The following is a 20979-nucleotide window of genomic DNA, read 5'->3' on the forward strand; positions in this document are numbered from 1 at the left end:
AAACACTGATTTAAATATAGCATAAGGATTTTATGTACCTTATAATATAACCAGTCTTAACTGCAAGCAGTTTTTTTAAGAGCACAACTGTACTTAATTTAAAAGAAAGTAATGAGTGTCACCTAGGGATTTTTGATGATGTTTAATTATTTAGATGTGCATTAAGACCATATTTACATATTTTTACATAAATTAAAAAAAAAAAACCCACACTGAAGACATCGTTTTCTTTCCTTGTATAAAATAAGGGAAAGATTTGAAGGTTGTTTGAAATTTGGGTATTTGAATAAAACAGCCCTGAGTAATATCAGGGAAGTTATTAGAATGGTTTAATTAAATGTCTACTTAATCATTCATAGAAGCAATTAATAAGCACTAATCTCTGAACTAACATTTAAAACAGGCATTCTGTTAGGACATACCAGTTTACAATACATATTTTCGACACAGACTTCGAAGTAACGTAAATATTCCTTACGAAACTAGTGCTGTCAAACTCATTCATTCGTTGTTAGTACAGCCTCATTATCAAGTACTGCAATCCAGTTGTGTTATTTATTGCTTACAAATGCTTCAAACTACAGGAAATCTTTGGTAAAAACAAAATTGATAAAATTTTCACAATAGCTTTACATGTAGTATTGCACGACAAGGCTTTTTCAATACACAAGAAAAAAGGAATGCTCAAATCCTCAGTGAGGAAATTAGAACTGTACAACATTCATTAGTTTACCACTATAAGCAAAATTTCTTTTCATAAATGTTTAAAATATTTTCTGGTTTCTTTCAGCTTATATGAACATTTATTTTTCAATCTATATTTGAAACAGAAGAGTATTCAAATAGAACAATTTAAATAAAAATCGGCAACTATACAGCATTGTTTTGTCTACCCTACTACAGCATCAGATCTTTTCAAGTCTGTTTACTTCACAAAAAACTCAAGAGGAAAGAAAAACGCTAAAAATAATCATAGTCCTCAACCCTCTATGGAAAAGAGGAAATAAGTTTCATGTCTATTATTGGACATAGACATTTCTCTAGTGGTCCAATTGTGCAGATTCAAACCTAAGTGGCATTAAGCTGCTCTAAATGAGCTCTTAGCTCAGGACACAGTTCAGTTAGCAGCAGTTCCAGCAAAACCTGAAAAACAGAAAAGAGTTAAGATAAGCACAGGTGCCAAATGAGAATTTCTTCTTCCTTTCTGACATGTTCAGAGCATCACAGATAACAGAAGCATCTAGGGTCATTCTACTCATCATTCATGCAACTACTTTTCTTTCATCCTAAAGCTGGCATGCACCCTACAGATAACATGGGAAATGTCTTAAGGCTGAAAAAGGGCAAGTGCCATGGGCAGCTGCTTTCAGATGGGGCTTTCCCACCCTGTATAAACTGGTGCTGTTCTGTTGAAGCCGCAGTGGCTACATAAGCAAGCACCAGGGCATGCACCTCCTGAGCAGGCTGCGTCCACTCCTGTGCTGAGGCTGTGTTATGTGACTGGCTGCTGAAGGAAATGAGCCAGAAGAGACTGACTGAGAGGGAAGGTATTATACTTGGATCCAGCTGCATACTCTGACCAGTCCCAACCAACAGTAGAGAAGCGGGACTTCTGGAGGGCTGTCACGTCCTAACTGTGAGCCACTCCTGGAGCTCTCCTTCCCTAGAATTCTCCAAGGTATGTTTATTTTTCTCAGCTATACGAAGAAATTAGTTTGCACCTTATGAAGACAGGCAAGTTGGATGTGGTAGAGGATCTCTTTTAGACAAAAGCAATACTGGTTTTATACTTAAACAGCTTTTTGTTATTCAAAATTAGTCAAATGATGGAACCATGTACATTTTTTCTGACTTACTTCAATAACAAAAAAGTTACTTGTACATGGAACAATAGTCCAACATAAATCTCTGCAAAAACACACCCCCCAGGCTTTAATACTGAGTGAGCAGAGTTCAGTAATTAACAGGATTATAAAGTTAAAAGGCTACTTTTCTGGTTACTCACATAGAGTAGATGCTTGTTAGCCTTTCTTTCTTGCAATGCATTGAACACTTTCACTACACCGTGACGGGCGTTTTGTTGTCCAACAAGACTCTGCAGAGTATCTGTAACAAATGTTACTTCAGCTTATATTGTTTCACTCACACTAGGCAAAACCTCCAGCTGACACTACTACCCATAAAGGAGGGGAAACAAAACCATTGCGCTTCATGGCCCTTGGTTACAAGAGACATAGTCCCCATTCACCAACCTTTTAAAAACACACTGAGGTCACAGGTTGAAAAGATACCCTTATTCTCAAGTTACCCAAGTTATAGAATAGTGTATGCATCTCAATGACAACATTTTAAGTGTTCATAGTATGCCTTTTAGGTAGTTCACCTTGCAGAGTCAAGTCTAATCTCATACATTATTAAACCATTCACTTAAATACACCTTCAGCCACAAAGACAGAATTCCTACAAAAGTTGAAACAGATTTAGTACTTTAATTGCCTCTCAATCTTCACAGAAAAGACTTCCCACAAGGAAGCAGATAAGAGAATTATAACTCAATGATTTACATTTTGGATTAAATTAGAGAATAAATAGTGATCCAAGGCTTCATCATTAATTTAAGGTGTATTCAGCTATGTCCTGATACCTCTCTCCAAACTCAGAAACAAACAAACAAAACCACAAACCAACTATGGAAGGCTATTCTAGGTAAGTAGGCGAGTATAACATAAAGAGTAAATGGAGAGTTGTTTACACATCAAATGACAAATATTTTGCATGCATACCTGCTGCTGTTTCTGCAGTAAAAATTAATTAAACAACCTAATGCAAGGGGCTATATGAGATATCTCAGTGAAGCCATAAAATAGCTCATTAAAGTACATTCTATTCAGATGGAGGGGAGATAAAAAGCATCCAAGCTATGTTTAAGTGCATTTCCAAGGACTAAAGGAAATGAATTTTGGTTCTTCCCAGTTAGGTGCCTTTGGGTTTACATGATCTCTGAAGAGTCAGAATTATGTAACTGGACTCCCTGTCCTATGAATGGGGAGGGATGGAGCATCTCAGAATGGTGCCCCAGAAACGTGCATGCTGAAGAGGAAGCTGTCCAGGCGTGGGAGGTAAGGGCAGGCAAAGGAAAGTACTGGGAACCCCACTCAATCCAGGAGGCTTCTGTCCAGGCTGCAGGTCCCTCTAACATTCAGTGTCCCGAAACCTCTTATCAGAAACAGACAGCAACACACAACACTGACAGCATGGGTAGACCTCCCTCTTCCATTTGAAAATATAAGAGGGAAAAGTAATTGGGGTGGTGCCACTCTCCCTATTTGTCAAGTAGTTCCAAGTAGCAGAACCACCTGGTATTTGCTCACAGAGAACCAGCAGAGACTGTCTTGACTTCACTTAGGTTCCTTGATGAATATTACACACAGGCAGAAGTACAGCGATACTGGATTTTGCATCCACCAATAATACCCAAATCCATGCCCTTTACCAGACAGACAAGAGTTTTGGCAAAGAGTAAGGCCAAAATTATCCTTATTTATGCAAATAACCATAATTTACAACTCTACAGGAAAAATTTAAAATGCAGCAGAACAGTATTTGATTAATCAGTTTCCTTACTAGTTATTAAATCCATGATTAAGCAGAAAGAAAGTGATCTCACCTGGAATGTTTTCAAGTAATTTTTGCTGTGCTCTCTGTTTTGTCTCTTGCTTTTGTTCATCGCTCTTGGCTCTTGGTGGTGGTGCTAACTTCCCATTTGGCCAAAAAGCATCTCGAAACACACCAATGTAGTAAACAAGCATTGGTTCACTGAACATCCAGTGTACAGTGTCACGGATTTGCCTGTAAAGAAGTGTAGAAGGGAGCACATCAGAGCTGGTCTTTCACATTTTATGCAGATTTATTCTTTTTACCCCTGAAAGTAGTGGAAGTGATGCTTGTTTTCACGTAATTATCCCAATTTATCCGAGATGATTTCACCAGCATCACAGCAAGCTGTATTCAGCTCTGGGTGCTCTAGTATCTAGGTCACTCCAGATACCCGACTGAGATGTGGAGAAGGCTACATTTCAATGTAATCCACAAACATATATTAGAAATTACAAGTACTACACTGAAATGTGTATATATTTCAAGGACGGGCAGTACAAAGGCTCCACTGGGTAAAGACATAAAAATCACCTAACTAATTGTAGCAACCTCCAAACTAGTTGCATGCACAGATGTGCCTGGTCGGATAAAAAACAGATGAAGTTTTGATAAGAGCACAGTAAGTTTCCTCACAGATACCAACAGCACATTAGTGAAGGGATTACAAATGGAGATAGCGGCCTCCTCCTGTGGCTGCAGGCACTCGCTGTAGCCTTCAGCACAAAGAGTCTGAGGTAGACAGCAGGCTCCAGGCAGTACTGCCTAACTGTGCCACAGTACAGTCGAAACCCTTAATCAGTAAATGTAAAAATTCAACCAACATGTAAAAAGCTATATAGCAACTTTGCACGCATGCTGTGCTCACACACACACGCTATCCCTTTGTCCTCTCTCAGGTGTCTTTCATGCTAGTTATCAGCAGTGTGCAAACAAATGAACCGATTTAAAATTTAAACCTCAGTGAATGGATACTGTCAGACACCATCAGTTCACCAGGAGTCAACTGCGTGACCTTCCATCACTTTTTGTCCAATTTACCACTACATAACACACGAGAGGTTTTAAAAGCCATGCTGGCACGTGCAAATTTAGACAGTGACTGGACAAAGGAACAGCCTGTTCTGCTGGTAGATTTCTGGGCTGTGACACTTACCCAAGTAATAGTCCCACTGCTACACCAAAACAAAATAATGCATTTCATGAGATTCTCAGTGGCCCTTTGCCTATGTGAGTGTGCTACAGAAATCACAGATTCACAGACTTTCCTAAGAAAAACATCATCATGCGTAAGAGCATCAGTACTGATCGAAGAGTCATGGGAAATGTGTTTGTATCGGTCATCTGCTCTACTGAATCAAGTTTTATTGTAGACCTTTGTTTCTGACAAGAAAAGGAACACTTTTCCAAAATTTTTCTGACCAACGATACAGCTTTCCACACGAAAGGTGCATAGAGACACGCATGCTTACTTCATAGCCTCAGTCCAGGCCTCACTTGGCAGACAGGTCTTCAAATGATACAGAAAAATACCTTTATGAAAACACATCACTGTTACATGTCTACAGGTTTCATGTTACAAATTAATGGTTCTCATCAGGTATAAACATTATTTCAGTCACTTCAGAGAAATATGTATTTGATTTGAAAGAATTACTTAAAAGGGAAACCTAGTTTCAGATCTGGCAAAAATATTCATGGGACTGTAAGATAAAGCACAAACTAATAAAAGCCATTCAGAGCCAGGCCATTCAGAAGAACAGGACAGCAAGTAATTTGTTGTTGTTGTTATATATATATACGTGTGTGTGTGTGTGTAAATAAAAATAATGAAATCCCATGAAATACTGTGTTCTTCCAAAAGCAAAGCCCTGTGTAGGGGAAAAAATAAGGAAAAAGATAATTCATATATCTGTGTCTTCTCTAATCAACATATTTGTGAACTGAGCTGTGGAAAACAAATGCAGATTATCATATACAACAGAATGTCCAGGTTATTTTTTTTTAACAATTCTGCTCTCAGCCTTTTTTTAATAGAACAGCAGTGCAAGTTCAGTTAAAGTAACAGCTACTTACTTGTTGATAGTTCTTCCAAAAGTGACTTGTACTAGTGCAATTAATGTTTTTCTGACCCACTTGAACACTAGAACAATGAAAAATGCCAGAAAATAAAGATCAGGAGGTTAGTAACATTAGGGAACCCATGATCGTCAAAACATTCCCCTCCACTCCCCCACCCACCCACCCCCCCGCAAAAAACCCCACCCCACCCCTGCAGTAAACATGTGTGTTATAATCCTTTATAAGATTTCACTAATTGTATCATTTTTCTTGACTGCCTTCCCTGTACTATTTGCTCTATGTTTTTAAGTCCTGCAGATTACATAAACATGCGTTTGTAGTTTATACTGTAAACTTTTATGTTTAAAAATATTTAAAGTTTATTGAGCCACACAACTATCCAAAGCCCTTTTTCTACTACAAAAAAAGAAAACCCCTCAAATCTCACACCTTTTTCATACCTACTTGTATAATGTTGTACACACAGCAGCATCATTAACATTCTGAAAATATTTTCACTCAAATAAACCAAGCAGTTAGCTTTTCATTATGAATAAACGAAACAAATGTGAGTGCTTCCTAGTAATTACTGGTTAATCTTTCTTTCATGCTGTTCACTATCAGCACAAGAAAGTCTATATTTGGAAGACACATCTGCCATTTTTGGAAGGTGCTGCATTTTGTAATAGTTACCCTGTAAATAATTTTATAGGGCATCAAGTGTGGCTGCACATTCAAATAGAAACAAAAGTAGTTTTCTTTATTACCATCATTCAGTTACGTAAAGGAGGGAAAAAAAAATCTGGTACTGAAAGACAGCAATTCTAACATCTTTTCCACTATACAAATTGTAGAACTAAAATGCATACATAACACACTTAAAATGGACATTAAAATTATGTGGCTTTGTCAGTGACATGTTCTGTAATAAAGCCATCTTTCCTTCCTCATAATTCATACATTCTAGCATGCAGCCTATTTACAGAAAACATACTTTTGTACTTCTTTTTCCAGATTTTTTTTTAAATTGAAAACTTAAGAATATTGAATACAAATGCTCTCCCCTACCAGTTACATTTTTCCTGCCATGTTATATTGGAATTTCACTTTTGAATGAAAGCACCAAAGTTATGAACTACTGAAGAACAGCTCTGTTCCAAACAAACTGGCTATATAGATTGCAAGAACATTTCCACTTATTGAAACAGCAGAAAAATCCGAATTACAAGGTGCCCCAGATTTCTTGGCCAACAGATTCCACTAGCAAATAAGCAGGTTTACAGCTTACTTCCTCGCAGCTCAAAAATCTCTCCAATCAGCATGAAACATGGTTCAGCAAGAGAGTCCCTTTTCCCATCCACCTCCTCTCCGTAGTCTGACAGGTCACTATCCTCTTCTGTTTCTTCCTAGGAAGACAGACACAACATGGGTATGCACCGCAGTTCCCCCTCCTTCTTCCAGAATGGATTTAGTTACTGCCATGCTCTGGGGAAGGAGCACAGCCAGCCTGCTCAATAAGGGCATTAGAGTCACCAACTCTGCTGCTGGCAGGATCTGGCCAACAGAAACCTCACCAGGGATTTTGAAAAGGGATTGCGCTTCCCACCAGACAAGAGTGATGAGGACACTGTGCTGCTGGAGTCATCACCCTGCTAGAACTCCTGCCTGCAGCCTTGCCCCAGTAAGCACCTCAGCATTGGGTGGATCTGCCCAGATTTGTAGGGTCCACTGCCTATATTGCCCTGCCAACACTAGCTGGATAAGGGAAAGCAGGTGATGTGGGAGCCATGTACTGCTAGGAAGCAGGTGAGAACTGTAAGGAGATGGCACTCAGAGGTGTTTGTGACTGTAAAGCCTCCTCTGACACAACACCCATGAAGGACATCCAGGATGGGGAGCTAGCCAGCTGGAGCCGTTTGCAACACAAGCAGCTAGGAAGAAAGGGGGAGAATCTGGTTATCGCACAGGGAGAAGGCAGGTAGTTGGCTCCCCTGAAGAGCAGACAGTGCCTTGCACAGCTGAAGCCACTCAGTGGGATCAAGCACCAGCAAGTTGTCCTTGCAGTAAGCCAGGAACCAAACCCCACAGTGGAAGACAAACTGGCCACTGCAAAGACAAGCACCATGAACAAGTACAAGTCCCAGGCAGAAACATAATATGGTGATACTTACTGACCTGAGCCTGAGGATACCCAAATTCAGGGTACCGAAGGGAGTAGAGTTATTCAGAATAGACTCAGGAGAAGACTGGATTGAACCACCTCAGTTTTGGCAGTACCATTTATTCAAGAATGAAGAGCAGACAGCAGGTTGTTTCTCAGTGTCATGAAGATCTGCTTCAGCATCAGGACTACACCACCTACCATTACTCATGGCAGCCAGCACATCCCTTTGCCTTCCTGGATCCTCCCCTGCCTGCCTATGCTTGGAGCATAGCCGCAGTGAGCTAGACCTGACCCCTGCTGAGGCAGGTGCAATGCCCCAGTCTCTGGCTCAGGAATGGTCAGAATGGCGTGCAGACAGGTTTTCTTTCTTCAGCCCTGCTTTTCAAAGAAATCCAATCCATCATCTCTTCCTTTACCTTCCTTTTAGCTTTATGAAGTGTTAATGGATAGAAAACGGACTGTGGCGTAAGATAAGGAATGATAAATTCCTTATCATTCCATCATCTAATACTGCTTCCTCCTCCCCCCCCCCCAGTCTGGAAAACCTGCTTCATGGCTCTATTTCTCTTGCATTATTTTGGTGTCTTTCTTGGCCTTATGGTCACAATCTTTCAGTCATTCCTTGCCTGTCATTTGAACCCTGCTATACAGAGTATCCTACAGTGTCCAAGCTGTACATTAGTTTGTCTTACTCCTTCTTCACACCCTCCAAGTCCCATCTAAAGCCCATCATTGACTTTGAGTACATTTCCAGTCCCTGAATATTCTCCAGGCATGGCACTGCATAGTAGTCTGTAAATAAATAACTCCAGTGTTGCATATTCCAACACTTATAGATCCTGTACCCTTCACTTCCTGTGTCACATTTGGCATTTTCTCTAGCACTGCTTGAGATGCTGCTTCTCTCCTCATAACCAGAAAAACAAAAGAAAAAACCCCACAGCACTGAAGTGCACTGTAAATGTCCACGTACACTTCCCTGTTTACCAGCTTCCACAGCTTGACGAGTCCCCAGCTTTTAAAGCTTTCTGCTAATGACAGGCTAAGCTGTGACCGAGGGCAGGGAACAAAAAGCCACACCATACTGACAAGAAATGCCACACAAGGAAACCACAAATTATTACCCACCTTACCACACAAGCACACAAATTCACTGACAATGAACAGAGTTTTCTCCAGGGACACAGTCTAGAGCAAACTCCAGTCCTGCTCACTATCTTCCTCTGGTCAAGAGGCTTCTCAGCCCTTTGTTATTCTAATTATTCAAGAAATTATGTTTTATTTAATTTTTCATAGTAGACATCATTCCATATTTTCATTAAGCACTTGGGCAACAGAACTGAAAATAAGCTTACTGAATTTGCAGGTGAGCTTACTGAATTTGTAGCTGAGCCCACAGGGTGCAGTTTGATAAAGACAGATGCAAAGCAGCAATAAGTCACTGTGTAAATGCAGGAAACGAAACAATTGGTATTGATAAGACTACAGAAAAAGATCCAGGGCCATACTGCTGTGGAAAAGGCAAGTGTAATACCATGATGTTTAAGCACAAACATTGTTTGTATGACATACATACACATATAGACATAAAAATTATTTTCATACATGGGAATAGGAAAATCTAGTGGGACCATCGTGTTTTAAATTTTAGTCACCACATTTCCAAGAAAAATAAGGATAATCGGATAAATCCAGAGCAAAACCATAAGAATTAAATAAAACATAACCTAACAAAAACTAGGAGAAATTGGGGCTGCCCGGTCTAAGAAATAAAAGAATAAAAGACAAAAGGAAAGTGGTAACTCCTGATAACTGAGATGATCCTAACCCAAACTGTTCTGTGTTTGCTGCAGACAGGACAAGAGCTAGCTGGCTAAAGAAGGGAGATCTAGGTTAGACAGTAAGAAAAGGTTTCTAACCATGAAGACAGCTGAGAACTGGGATATGCTGCCTTGCTTGGCCAGAGAACATCAGTTATCAGTGGTTTAAAAACTCATTAGACAAACATGTGCCAAGAATTTTGCCAGTACAGTTGAGTCTTCTTGGAGCAAGAGGGTAAACCTGATGACCTCTCTGAGGTCCTTGTTCTATTTTTCCACTGTTCAGTGAATCCCCTATCATTTAGAAAAATGCAATAGGAAGTGCAAATTCTTATACCACAGTCCATTTTCCATCCATTAACACTTCATAAACCTAAAAGCCCTTCCTCTAGATGATATCAACTGTGGTTTTTCCTCTGATTTGGTTCTGGTCTTGAGAGCTAAGAAATATGTTCTAAAGCTAGCCCTGTCCAAGGAGCTGTATATACAAGAGATCTGAAATTGCTGCAATATCTAATCCTGAAAACAGCACTCAAGAGGTAATATTGTTGCTCTAACACATATTTGAAAAATGCAACATGAGACATAAAAGGCAAGGAGAGAGCTGTACAAAAGCATTCACTTCTACAAAGTCCAAAATATGAACTAAACCAGGAATTCTTAGTTACAAAGAGAACACAACTGTAACATCCTTGTAAAGTGTGGTTTAACACAACTAACTTCATTAATGACCTTGTACCAAATGATTTAACCCTAGTTTAACTGCTTTGGTAAGTTATCCAAAATGCTATCACTGGACAAGATTGAGCTGATCGAAAGGTCACACCGAAAGACAAGGGTGTCCAAGAAAAGTTAGAGCTGATCCCAGACCACCTCACAATTCCCCTCCCTTCACTTAATTTTATCATTATTTTTAAACTAGGACAAATGTTTGCCATCCTGATTCAGAAGGTCTAACAGTTTTCTATACTCCCTCCATCTGTATTCTGTTGTCTCATCTTATGTTTAAGCTTAGGGAAGGAGGGGAGGGGAGAGGGAAGGTGGATGTGAAGCGGGATGGTCTTTGTCTGCATTTGCACAGTGCCTGGCATAATACAGTCTAGCCAAAATTAAGCTCCTAGTCCCACAAGAAAGAAATAGTATTAAATTTAAACTGCATAAGAAGATATGTTCCGACTCCTCTGTTGCCACATTCTCTGGGCATTTTTTGCTCTACTTCCTTCAGTTTTTCAGTACCAGTTGCTTCATTTCTGCTTAATTTCTTTTGTTCTCTCTCCTCTCTCATCCACTCTCATTACAAACTCCCTTTCCTTCTCCCATATTTCCTATCTCCTCCTACACACTCACATAATACAATATACATGCAGTCTGGCTTTTTTCTTGAGGATGTTTTTCAATTAAATAGCAAAATACAAATAGCTTCATGCTTCTATGCTTTTATGCTACTTCTACCTAACAGTCATTTTAGTGAACGCATTTTTGTTTTTAGAACCGCAGTACTTCTACCGAAGTGTAAAATTAGTTTCTCAAACTTTCTTTATATTTATTACTCTGAAATGAGACATATGCATTCAGCATCTAGATGCAAATACAGTGCAATTTTGAAAAATGAAAACATATAGGATTTTCTTATTCCCGAGAGATGCAAGACCACTTTTTTGCCTATTAACAGCCTAGAACTGTACAAGTTCCCCAAACTCCATTTATCCTGCAGAAGGCCCATCGACTGCAGACAACTACAGCATGTAAGAACAGCATTATTTCATATACGTATAATTAAAAAGGGTAATAGAAATAGCTCCTTGGAGGCTGCATATCTGCAACATGAACCACATAGAATAGAGCGCCATGGAATTATGATCAATTTTAGTCAATGAGCTATTTTAGTCACTAATCTATTCTTCACTGTGTTTCGAAAGACAATATTTTTTTTTATGGCATAGTATCAAATTCTCCAACTGGTTTGCCCACATGAGCTCCCGCCTGTATTTGCAAATTCCTTCAGTGAGCTTGTACCATTTGCCAAAATTCTTTGTCAAAACTAGCTTTGCTTCAGAAGTTGTCCAGAAATTAAGGACACACAGCTGTTCCCTGCCAAGAGAAGCTTCCCGAGAGAGAATTACTTTTACCTCTCAAAAACCCTCTGAAATACGCATGTCAAGCACAAAAAGTGGGAAATTTTGCTATAAAAAATAAACAATCCCACGTGGACTGCAATTCGTTTATTTGTGATATGTTACACATTTGCCTATATGTATTTATCAAAGGGCAGGAAACTTATTGTATTAATAAACACCTTTTAAATTCATAGACAGCTCTTATTTCTGACTCTTTGTTCACTTACAGTAAATTAAAAATGACCTTTGGAAATGCCTTCCAATATTACCTGCCATTCAAATGCATTATATTAATGGCTCTCCCTGCTTACTTTGGATAAGTAATTAAATTCGGGAAGATTACTTTTCTACCACTTACCTCCTGATGAGAAAACAAATCACCAGGAAGTCGCTCTAGAAATGAGGAGAGTGAAAAAGACGACTTCTTTCCTTGCACATCAATAACTTTGAGGTGCTCTGGGGAAGGGCTCAAGAAGGCATAAAGTGCTTCACTCTGGCAGAGTCTTTCATCAGAGAGCAATTTCTATGAAAGAAAAATAATGACAGAAACAACACATCAATTAAGTGTTTCTTGTTAAGGAACAGAATGTGTCAGGCCACCCAATAAAACTGATTAAGACATGGCTCAGAGGTAGAGTGAGAAAAAAAATTCCATGTCTCACAAAGATACTTCACAGATATTTTAGGAAGCTAGTTCTAAAGTATTAGAACTAGTAAGATTAAAGTTTTTAATCTTACCACTTTCTTTTTGAACAAAAAAAAGTTCTAATTTGTAAGAAATTTGTTGTGAAGTGTTGTAGTTGGAAGTGGCAATTATAGGATTCATTATTTCCTATTTCTTGATGAATCAAAGTTTAAATTAAGTAACCATTCCTCTAGTAGTAAATATCAGCCAAACACATCTCAGCTTCAGGCATTTTTAGATAACTGACATTTATAGTGTCAAACCTTACATCTGACCTATTTCTTCTAGGCTCTCTCTTTAGCCAATAGAGAGACAACATCCACTCCAGAGGCATGCTTCAATTCTCCTGTTTAGACATCTGTTCTTTTTGTCTTTGTTTTCCTACCTGCAGAAAGTTATTAAGCTGGTTCTTGGATTTCTCCATGAATTTCTGGTCTATGGATTTGAAGGGCAGCTTGCTGAGGGAAGGCAACTGAACTTTCTTTAATGATGGAAAACACTGTGTAGGAGAAAGGAGAGCTCACTTAAAATACATGTGCAGAAAAACACAGGTGGTTCGGAAGAGACATTAAAAGACTCCTTTGTACTCTCATGTCCCTTCCACACCCCTTTCAGCACCTTGAAAAACACCTTCCCTTACCCACTATGGGCTGACACATCTAAACCCTTTCCCTTCACACCACCATCATTATCTATCCCTTATCAGACAGAAAGGTTAAAGCACTGTAAAAGGAAACCTTCCCTGTCTCCGAAAGGTGTCTTTTCTAATACCTCCCTGGAAGCCAGATACAAAAATCTAGTTTTGTATCTGGTTTTTAAAGCAGGCTCTTGCATGACAGTGCAGAGCATAGACCATTTTGACATTGGGTTAGTCCAGTAAAACATTCATTATTAAGGAAAAAAAAAAAGTTTATAAACAAGTTTTATAAGCACCTAGCACAGGCCAGAAATATGCAGCTAGAAAACTAGCTCTAAAAGGCTAAAAGCCAAAAGGCTGGCATAAAAACTGGCAATATTAAATTTTTATCTGGTTTTCCCCTCTACAAGCATCATTCTGACAAATTTCAGCAATTTGCATCTTCTCCCTCCCCTAACCGAGATTCGTACCTCACTGAGTTTCCGGTGTAGGTTCTGAAACTCACTGAGCTTCCTGGGAACAGTCCAGTTCTTAGTTTCAGCCCCACCAACTTCTTGTAAACTCACCATGACAGAGTAACAGGGCACTTGTTCTCCATTCTCTTCTAAAACCTTGTGGGGAAGAAACCAACAGGTAAGGCATACTACTCTAAAAGCAAACAGTGGAACATTTGGGCTGCCAGCTGACTGGCTTGCAAATTCAGTCGTCATCACTGTCCCATGCCTCTCTCGGAATTTGAAGGCTACACATGGAGCAATACCCTTAGTAGACTAGACTTTACCCAGAATGCTATGTCAGTCCTGAATCACTCCTCCAGCTAGTCACTATTACACTTTACATACAGCTTTGCAATGCTGTCCATCAGCACTCAAATCTCCCTGACTTGTCATCTTCAAACAGCTGCATGTATTATTTCAGTTTTTAAGGTACCTACCACATAGCTTTCTGATTGCTTACCAATGCTCCATCTCTCCCGTCTGCATTTTCCTGACTGTTCTCCCATTATTCCCACCCTTCTTTCCCAGTGCTCGTGCTGAGGCTCACCCACACAGCAGGCACAGCAGCTCTGCAGCTGGGCCCTGCGGCAGCTGGTGCTGGCTCAGAGCAGTTTCTCCGCTCAGTTGAGCTATTCTGCATGAACAAAACATGGTGCTATCCATGAGGTGTTTATTTCTGAGGGGTTCACAACTTTACAAAAATACTAATGAATCAAGCTGTACAACAGCCAGAGGAAGGAGTGATTAGCCACATTGTGCAAATGGGAAAACTACAGCAAAGTTGTTAAACGATTTTTCTTGAGACAATGGCAGCAGTGTGACCATATTATTTCTTAATTTGATGAGCCACCCAGAATTTCACCCTTATGTCCTAATGGTAACAGATTTTTGTTTACTTATTATAAGGGGACAGCTAAATAGATTATGAAAGGCAAATAAGGGAAATGCATAAAATACATAGCTCTTTTTGGCCAATCCAAACTCTCAAATGCTTGTTTTAATATACATGCAAATAATAGAAAGGTAATTATAAAACACCACTCTCACACAATCTTTTTGAGGAAAGTAGTAATTTTTAAGCTTTTTGAGCTTTTTTTTTTTTTTTTTTAAAGAATATTTAACTAATCCAATTAGGGTAAGAATAAGCTTCAAAATTCATATAATATGACACATTTTCTGAGAAGCCTGTAAAGGTCTGACAACACTTAAAGCTAGTGACAGATAATTTGACAAGTGGCTACATCACCATTGTAAAAGACACATAGCTAAAATGTATTTTCATATTTTACAGCTGTTCAGAGCTGTACATGGAGAATATTCCTGCGATGCACTCCTCCTAAAGCTGCACACAGACCACTGGGAAGCCCGATCTGAGGCCTAGGTTTCACATCTCTCTGTAAAAAAAAAAAAAAGCTGCAGCAGCACCCAAACAGAATACAAAGTACCAGCTTGAACATCCGAAAATGTGCCTGGTTCCCAGCACAGCTACTTGGGGAACTGCCCTTCTCCTGCTAGACTACTGCAGAAAGAGACGCTTGAATAGCCTCCAAAATGTAGCTCAGAGGGACCCGGCACAGAGGGGCTGGGATCTCCTGGGACAGTCCCTGCCCTGTCTACCCCTGAGCTAGACTGGATTTATGTTTGTAGGTGACTCACAAACACCTCTTGGCAGCCGCTTTTGAAAACTGGGAGATCAGTGCTGAAAATGCTGACCCGAGTCACGTGTATCATTCTCCATTACACATTTGTCCCCGGGGCAGGGATTTGCATGTGCGTAGGGTCGTCTGAACCGTAACTGCCAGGAGAGAGTCATCCTTCTGGAAGCACATTCTCAAAATGGGAGGACGTGGTACTCCTGCTTTCAAGTTAGGATCCATGTGCAAGATCGTTTAAATTCTAATTACTAGGTGGAGACACATTACCACTTCCTTCAAATACCCTTATAGAAATATCCAAAAGTCTTCAAGATCTTAAGAAAGCAAAATTTTTGATCAACTTAAGTACTTGTGCATTTGTTTTTTCCAAATTAATGAGTCAACTGAAAAATGCACAGAAAAATGGGATGTTAGGGGGTCTTCTAAACCAGGAGATCTAATCCTTTGCTGTAGCAGGCACCATCTCATAAAACTGGTATCATGAATGAATTCAAACCTGTGAAACAAGGTTTTTTTCCATCCCTGGTACACTAAAGGTCTGCTCTAGACCCTCACCCTTGTCATTGGAAGTTTCCTTTCAATTTCCAAACTAATTTCCCATTTTTTCCAACAATTCTTCACCTCTCCCTTATGTTTAGGATTATTGATGTGTTTTTATAGACAGCCTTACTCTTCTGAGTCTCCCTTTTGCTAAGCTAAGCAAATGAAAATGCTTTCACAATCACTTCTCATGGGAGAAGTTCCTCATTCAATTCAACCCTTCTCAAAGGCAATGGCCCAGCACCTGCAGAGCAACTGTAACACTTCCTTGTCTCGAATGGAAACTCCTCTCCTGATATATTCGAGGGCCACATTTGCGTTTTTCACACCTGCAGCCCACTCAAGACAAACTGCACATCTGACAAGCCACCAGCGTACCTACTGCTTCCAGCCAAAAAGCGCTCCAACAGGTTGGAGCCAAAGCCCAGAGTTTCTGCTGAACGCCAAACCTCGTATGCCATGCTGTGAGATTTCACCACACTTCTATTACTCCATCCTAAAAATCGTCCAGTTCTTTCTGAGAACCATCCTAACCTTCTTCCAGCTCTGATTCTTCATAAGCATAAACGTAACATTTGTGCTCTGGTTTGGTTTTCCAAATCCAAAGGTCCTGTGATAGTCTCAGCCCTGATGGTTTCAGAGCACTGGCAAGGGCTCACAGAATTAGCCCCTAGGACGGCATTTCCACAAGTCTCCTCCTCAGCCCTTTCTCAGCTTACACATGAGTCTTTCAGGTTATTCACTGCTACTTACCTGGCAAGGACAGAATCAGCCCTCAAGTACCCAAAGCGGCTTTAGGCTATTGGGTTTTTTTTGCATTGGCAGCAGCTCCATAGCCTCAAGACAATGTAAAGATCAATTATTCCAGAATTTACTGTCTACTAGCATGCCATAGATACCTAGTCCACAAAGAGTAAAGACTTCTACCTTCTCCCTATGAGGCACAAAGTCCCAAAGTAGATAGAGAGAGATATGAACGAGGATGCTGACAGACCTACACTGATTAATAAAAACTACAAGGTGATCACCTCTGGCGTGCGCCTCTTACTGGGGTGTGTAGTGTGGTCACAGTAAGAAACATTCAATGAAATATTGCAAAAACAAATGAGGAACAAACATTATTAAATACTTTCCAGGAGAAACTATAGCTATTAGCTGCAGTAGGTAAAATGTAAACTTAACACTAGCAAAAACTGTAATAATAGTTCAGTAAAGTAACAAGCTGCCAACGAAAGTGGTTGAACCACCTGTTAGAAGCACTGAGGGCTGGTCCAGACAGTAGTCAGGAATGATTAAACATTAACAAAAATTAGCCCAGTCATTAAGCCAGTGAAGAACTGTATGACTCACCAGAAACTTCCTTCAGTCAGAGCAGCTCTCTGAAACAGCCAACCTAAGCTGTGCAGCAGTGAAATAGGGGCTAACCAGACTGCTGTTAAAAAAAAAAGTCCCTTAAAAGTCCCTTTTAAACATAGAAAGACCATGCAGAAGGCATATTGGGCACACTGTTGTTTTCCTCAATTCACAGGAAGCTAATTTTCTTAACTTCCACTGAGCATAAACACCCTAAATTCCAAGATATTTAAATTAGTAAGACAAGCTATTTTTTCACCTTATTCGAATCTACAAACTCCATTCCTTATCAAAGTAATAGATCTTTAAAAAGATGTTACGCTCTGAAATAGTCTTCTTGCTTCGGACAGAGAAGGCAGAACGTCTGCTACAATACGAAATGATACAAGGCCAAAACCATTAAAGCAAGCAGAGCATGTTAGGTTACGTAGCTGTAAGTTTTATACCTGCTCGTATGGGGGGAATATACCTGTCACGGGGAAGTGACTCACAGAATTAGATGAGTTGTTATCATGGGTCCCCTCATTCTGCATGTTCCCACTGTCTTTTTTCAACCTCTACTGACCAGCCAAAACACTTGAGTCTCCAAAGGTGGTTTTATCAGAAATATTAGTTACCAAAAGACACCTGTAGGTTATACCATTTACATTGATTTTGTTTTTTTAAATATATATTTCACACATACACAACTAGTGCATTTATATGACTCAAAACTATAAAGACTGAAAGATTCAAGCTGAGAGAGTACAAACAACAGTTTGGACACATAGTTTTTTCCCCAACTCTTAAGTAATTCTAGTTTTGTATGTATTATCTATTAACTGGTTTAGTAAATCAGTTTAAAAGGACAATGATAGGCTATTACACTTTCAGCTCAAATTCTATAGCAAAATTTACTTTCACTAAGCTTTTCTGCAAAAAACATAGGGCCACCAAGTTTTTCTCTCTCTAAAATCACAGAGCTACATGCTAGGATTAGTAACAGCATATTCTGCAGATAGGAAGACAATGTCACCTACTCATACCCCCTGAAATAATCAACTGCAGCCAGAACATTCCTGAGCAATTAATTAACATGGATACCTACAACATTAATGTTTTCTCCAGCTTACCCTTTGAAACACAAAGCTGCAAACAGCCCAATTAACGCAAGCCTACATTTAATTATGTAATCCAGTACTATTTATAAGTTATAGTTAAGGCAGCAAGTAATTAGAAGCGTCTCCCAACCTCCCTCTTATTTAGCCGAACCACCTTCTCATCTGGTAATAAGGGAGACGCTGGGCAGTTCTGTATGGTGCCCCTTACCAGAAAGATGCTGTTCTGCAGTTTTGCTGCACACAGTATTGCTGTTTTTTAAAACCAGATTTCAAAAGCTACAGAGAACTCTTAAAGACAACTTAAGAACTTCACCGTTCTCAACTGCGTCACCTGCAAACAGCATTAAAACAAAAACAAACCCAGACGTTTAGACATTGAGAATGTGGTTTTTAAAATGGCACTTTAAGTTTTTAACCTGTTGGATTTATTTCTTCTTTTAGTGACAATGAGTTTAACTGTTGACAGGCCTATCAATAGTTTGGAAGAGCTCAAGACACAACCAAATAAACTCAACAGCACCCAATTTTTAATTCCAAGAAAATTTAGCCCAAGGAAACTACTTATTTAATGAACATTTTCTTAATAGCACAGGAGGCAAGCCAGTAGAGATTCAATTAATCTTTAATCCTCTGAAGTGCTACTGTCAAGAAGATTGTTTATGTACGGTGTGAGCCTCCACTTACTACATAACAAGCATTTATTGGGTTCCTTTCATGGCAAGTGTTAACAGAAAGCCATGAGATGGTAATACTTTTTGTTTCCATTACATTCTACAATTGTCTGCCTACTCCCAAATGGAAGAGCAAAACAAGACAAAAAAAAAAAAAAAAAAAAAAAAAAAAGAGAAAACTTAACTTTTCCTTCAACTTACTCACAGATTTAAGGCACTTTCTTTCTGGGTATTCTAGTCCCTTGAAACTGAACTGTCATTAAATATAATACAAAATACAAAAATAAAATACAAAAAGTCTAAGTACTGCATCTTTGAGACACAGCAGACACACAACTGCACCCAAGTGTGATAGCATGGTAATATAACAAGAGACAGTTCTCATGAAAAACAATGCCCCTAAGACGCATATTACTTCACCCAATGCCAAAACCATTTCACATACATGCAGGTATTTTTATAACTCCATTACAACAGCGTCTGAGGACTAGAAATTTTGTATATGCAAGGTAGTAGTCATTGGGGAAAGAGGAGTTCATATTTACTTGGAGGGGAGGAAATCCTAGCCTCTTCTGAAGTATACACAGTGTACACAAAGGTATAAGGAAAGTATAAACATGTTTTTATTCTTCTCTTCATGCAAGTTTGAACTGACCCAGAAGATAAAAAGCCATAAAAAACAAACCATACCTCGCCTGAGACAATGAAGGCTTTCCACATGCCGAGATTCTCACACCACCAGTCCGTTCTTGCAATGTGTAGCTGAAGGTCATTGTGCTCTCTCTCCATCAGAGTAATTTCATCCTTCAGCTTAGAAACAATCTGCAGAGGAAAGGTTATTGATTACAATTGGTAAGAAAAAGCTATGCAACACACATAGTTGTGTCTTTAGGGACACTATTCAGAAAGGAGAAAAGGTACAAAAGCACGGAGAGAAAGAACAATTCACATGGGGGAAAAAAAAATCGTGAGAGAATCTATGACGCCTCTTATAAACTTGTAGAATACACAGTAATCTTAAAGGTCAACCCTGATACTAAAATAAAAAACGAGTTAGAAGGACATGCTACTGTCACACTATCAGCATAAAAGACATTTTAGATATGTGTAATATATGCATGTAATATATAATCCTATGTTTTATACAAACTTGAAATTGCAGTTAGTGAAATATGCATTACTGAAGACATCCTCCTTACCATTTTCAGACATACATGACGCAACTGAAGAACCTGGGAATAGATTTCATTTCTAGGAACTTAGCTATGTTAACAATCACTTAGGAAGTTACCACTTAATTCATTTTAGTTTTGGAAAGGGAAGGATTTATTATTGTGGAAAGCACACATTTAAAAAGATGTTCTCATCAACACATAGCTCACTGCCATAATCTCATAAAGGAGAAATAGTGTATCTCATCACATCAGCAAAAAAAATAAGTAACCATACATACTACCAGGAGACAGTATGACAAGAAAAGGTGGAAGTATACATAAGATGTGACATTAGAAAACACAACAAAAGAAGCTGACACTTTTTTTAAAATATGCTATACCACAGTCAAATTTATGAGTCTTAGTTGTACAACTTGCACCACAAGCTCGTTATAAGAGCACCTCTTAAAATTTCTCAAAGTGAGTTTCATGTTCACTCCTGGTACAAGTCCACTGGAAATATGAAAGATCTGAACAAGTTAACATAAAATCCCTCCAACTTCCACATAATTCCTGATAGAGACGGAGGCATTTTTCCATTCAGTAAAGTCCCATTTAATTTCAATAATTGTGTCACACAGTTTTGTTTGAAGATAAGACTTAGCAAACACTAGAAAGTGCTCTGGGTGGGGAATGTTAAGGTTTTGCTTTGCTACTGAGGACGACAAGATTGAACCCTAGAAAGAATGTGGTCCCTGCACATTTACTGTGGTTGCACAGCATGGCATGAGACTGCACTCACAGACCCAAGGGAGACAGTCCCTGAGCTTTGGGCATGAGACATGCACCAAAGGTGGCACCACAGACCTCC

At 39.2% G+C, this 20979-nt stretch overlaps 1 protein-coding gene across 1 annotated transcript in view; it reads right to left on the minus strand.

Moving 5' to 3' along the window:
• Window positions 1-35: 35 nt before the first annotated feature.
• The window catches only part of SNX25 (sorting nexin 25), a 91599-nt gene continuing 70655 nt past the window's right edge, over window positions 36-20979 (minus strand). The window contains exons 11-19 of the mRNA XM_075500220.1: window positions 19645-19776; window positions 13609-13749; window positions 12887-13000; window positions 12175-12339; window positions 7004-7121; window positions 5731-5797; window positions 3668-3849; window positions 2006-2106; window positions 36-1143 (exon numbers count right to left, since the gene is read on the minus strand). Of these exons, the coding sequence (XP_075356335.1) occupies window positions 1069-1143; window positions 2006-2106; window positions 3668-3849; window positions 5731-5797; window positions 7004-7121; window positions 12175-12339; window positions 12887-13000; window positions 13609-13749; window positions 19645-19776 (1095 nt within the window). The 3' untranslated portion in view covers window positions 36-1068. The remainder of the gene's footprint in view (window positions 1144-2005; window positions 2107-3667; window positions 3850-5730; window positions 5798-7003; window positions 7122-12174; window positions 12340-12886; window positions 13001-13608; window positions 13750-19644; window positions 19777-20979) is intronic.

This window comes from Mycteria americana, chromosome 4 (genome assembly GCF_035582795.1).
Source record: "Mycteria americana isolate JAX WOST 10 ecotype Jacksonville Zoo and Gardens chromosome 4, USCA_MyAme_1.0, whole genome shotgun sequence".
NCBI lineage: Eukaryota > Metazoa > Chordata > Aves > Ciconiiformes > Ciconiidae > Mycteria > Mycteria americana.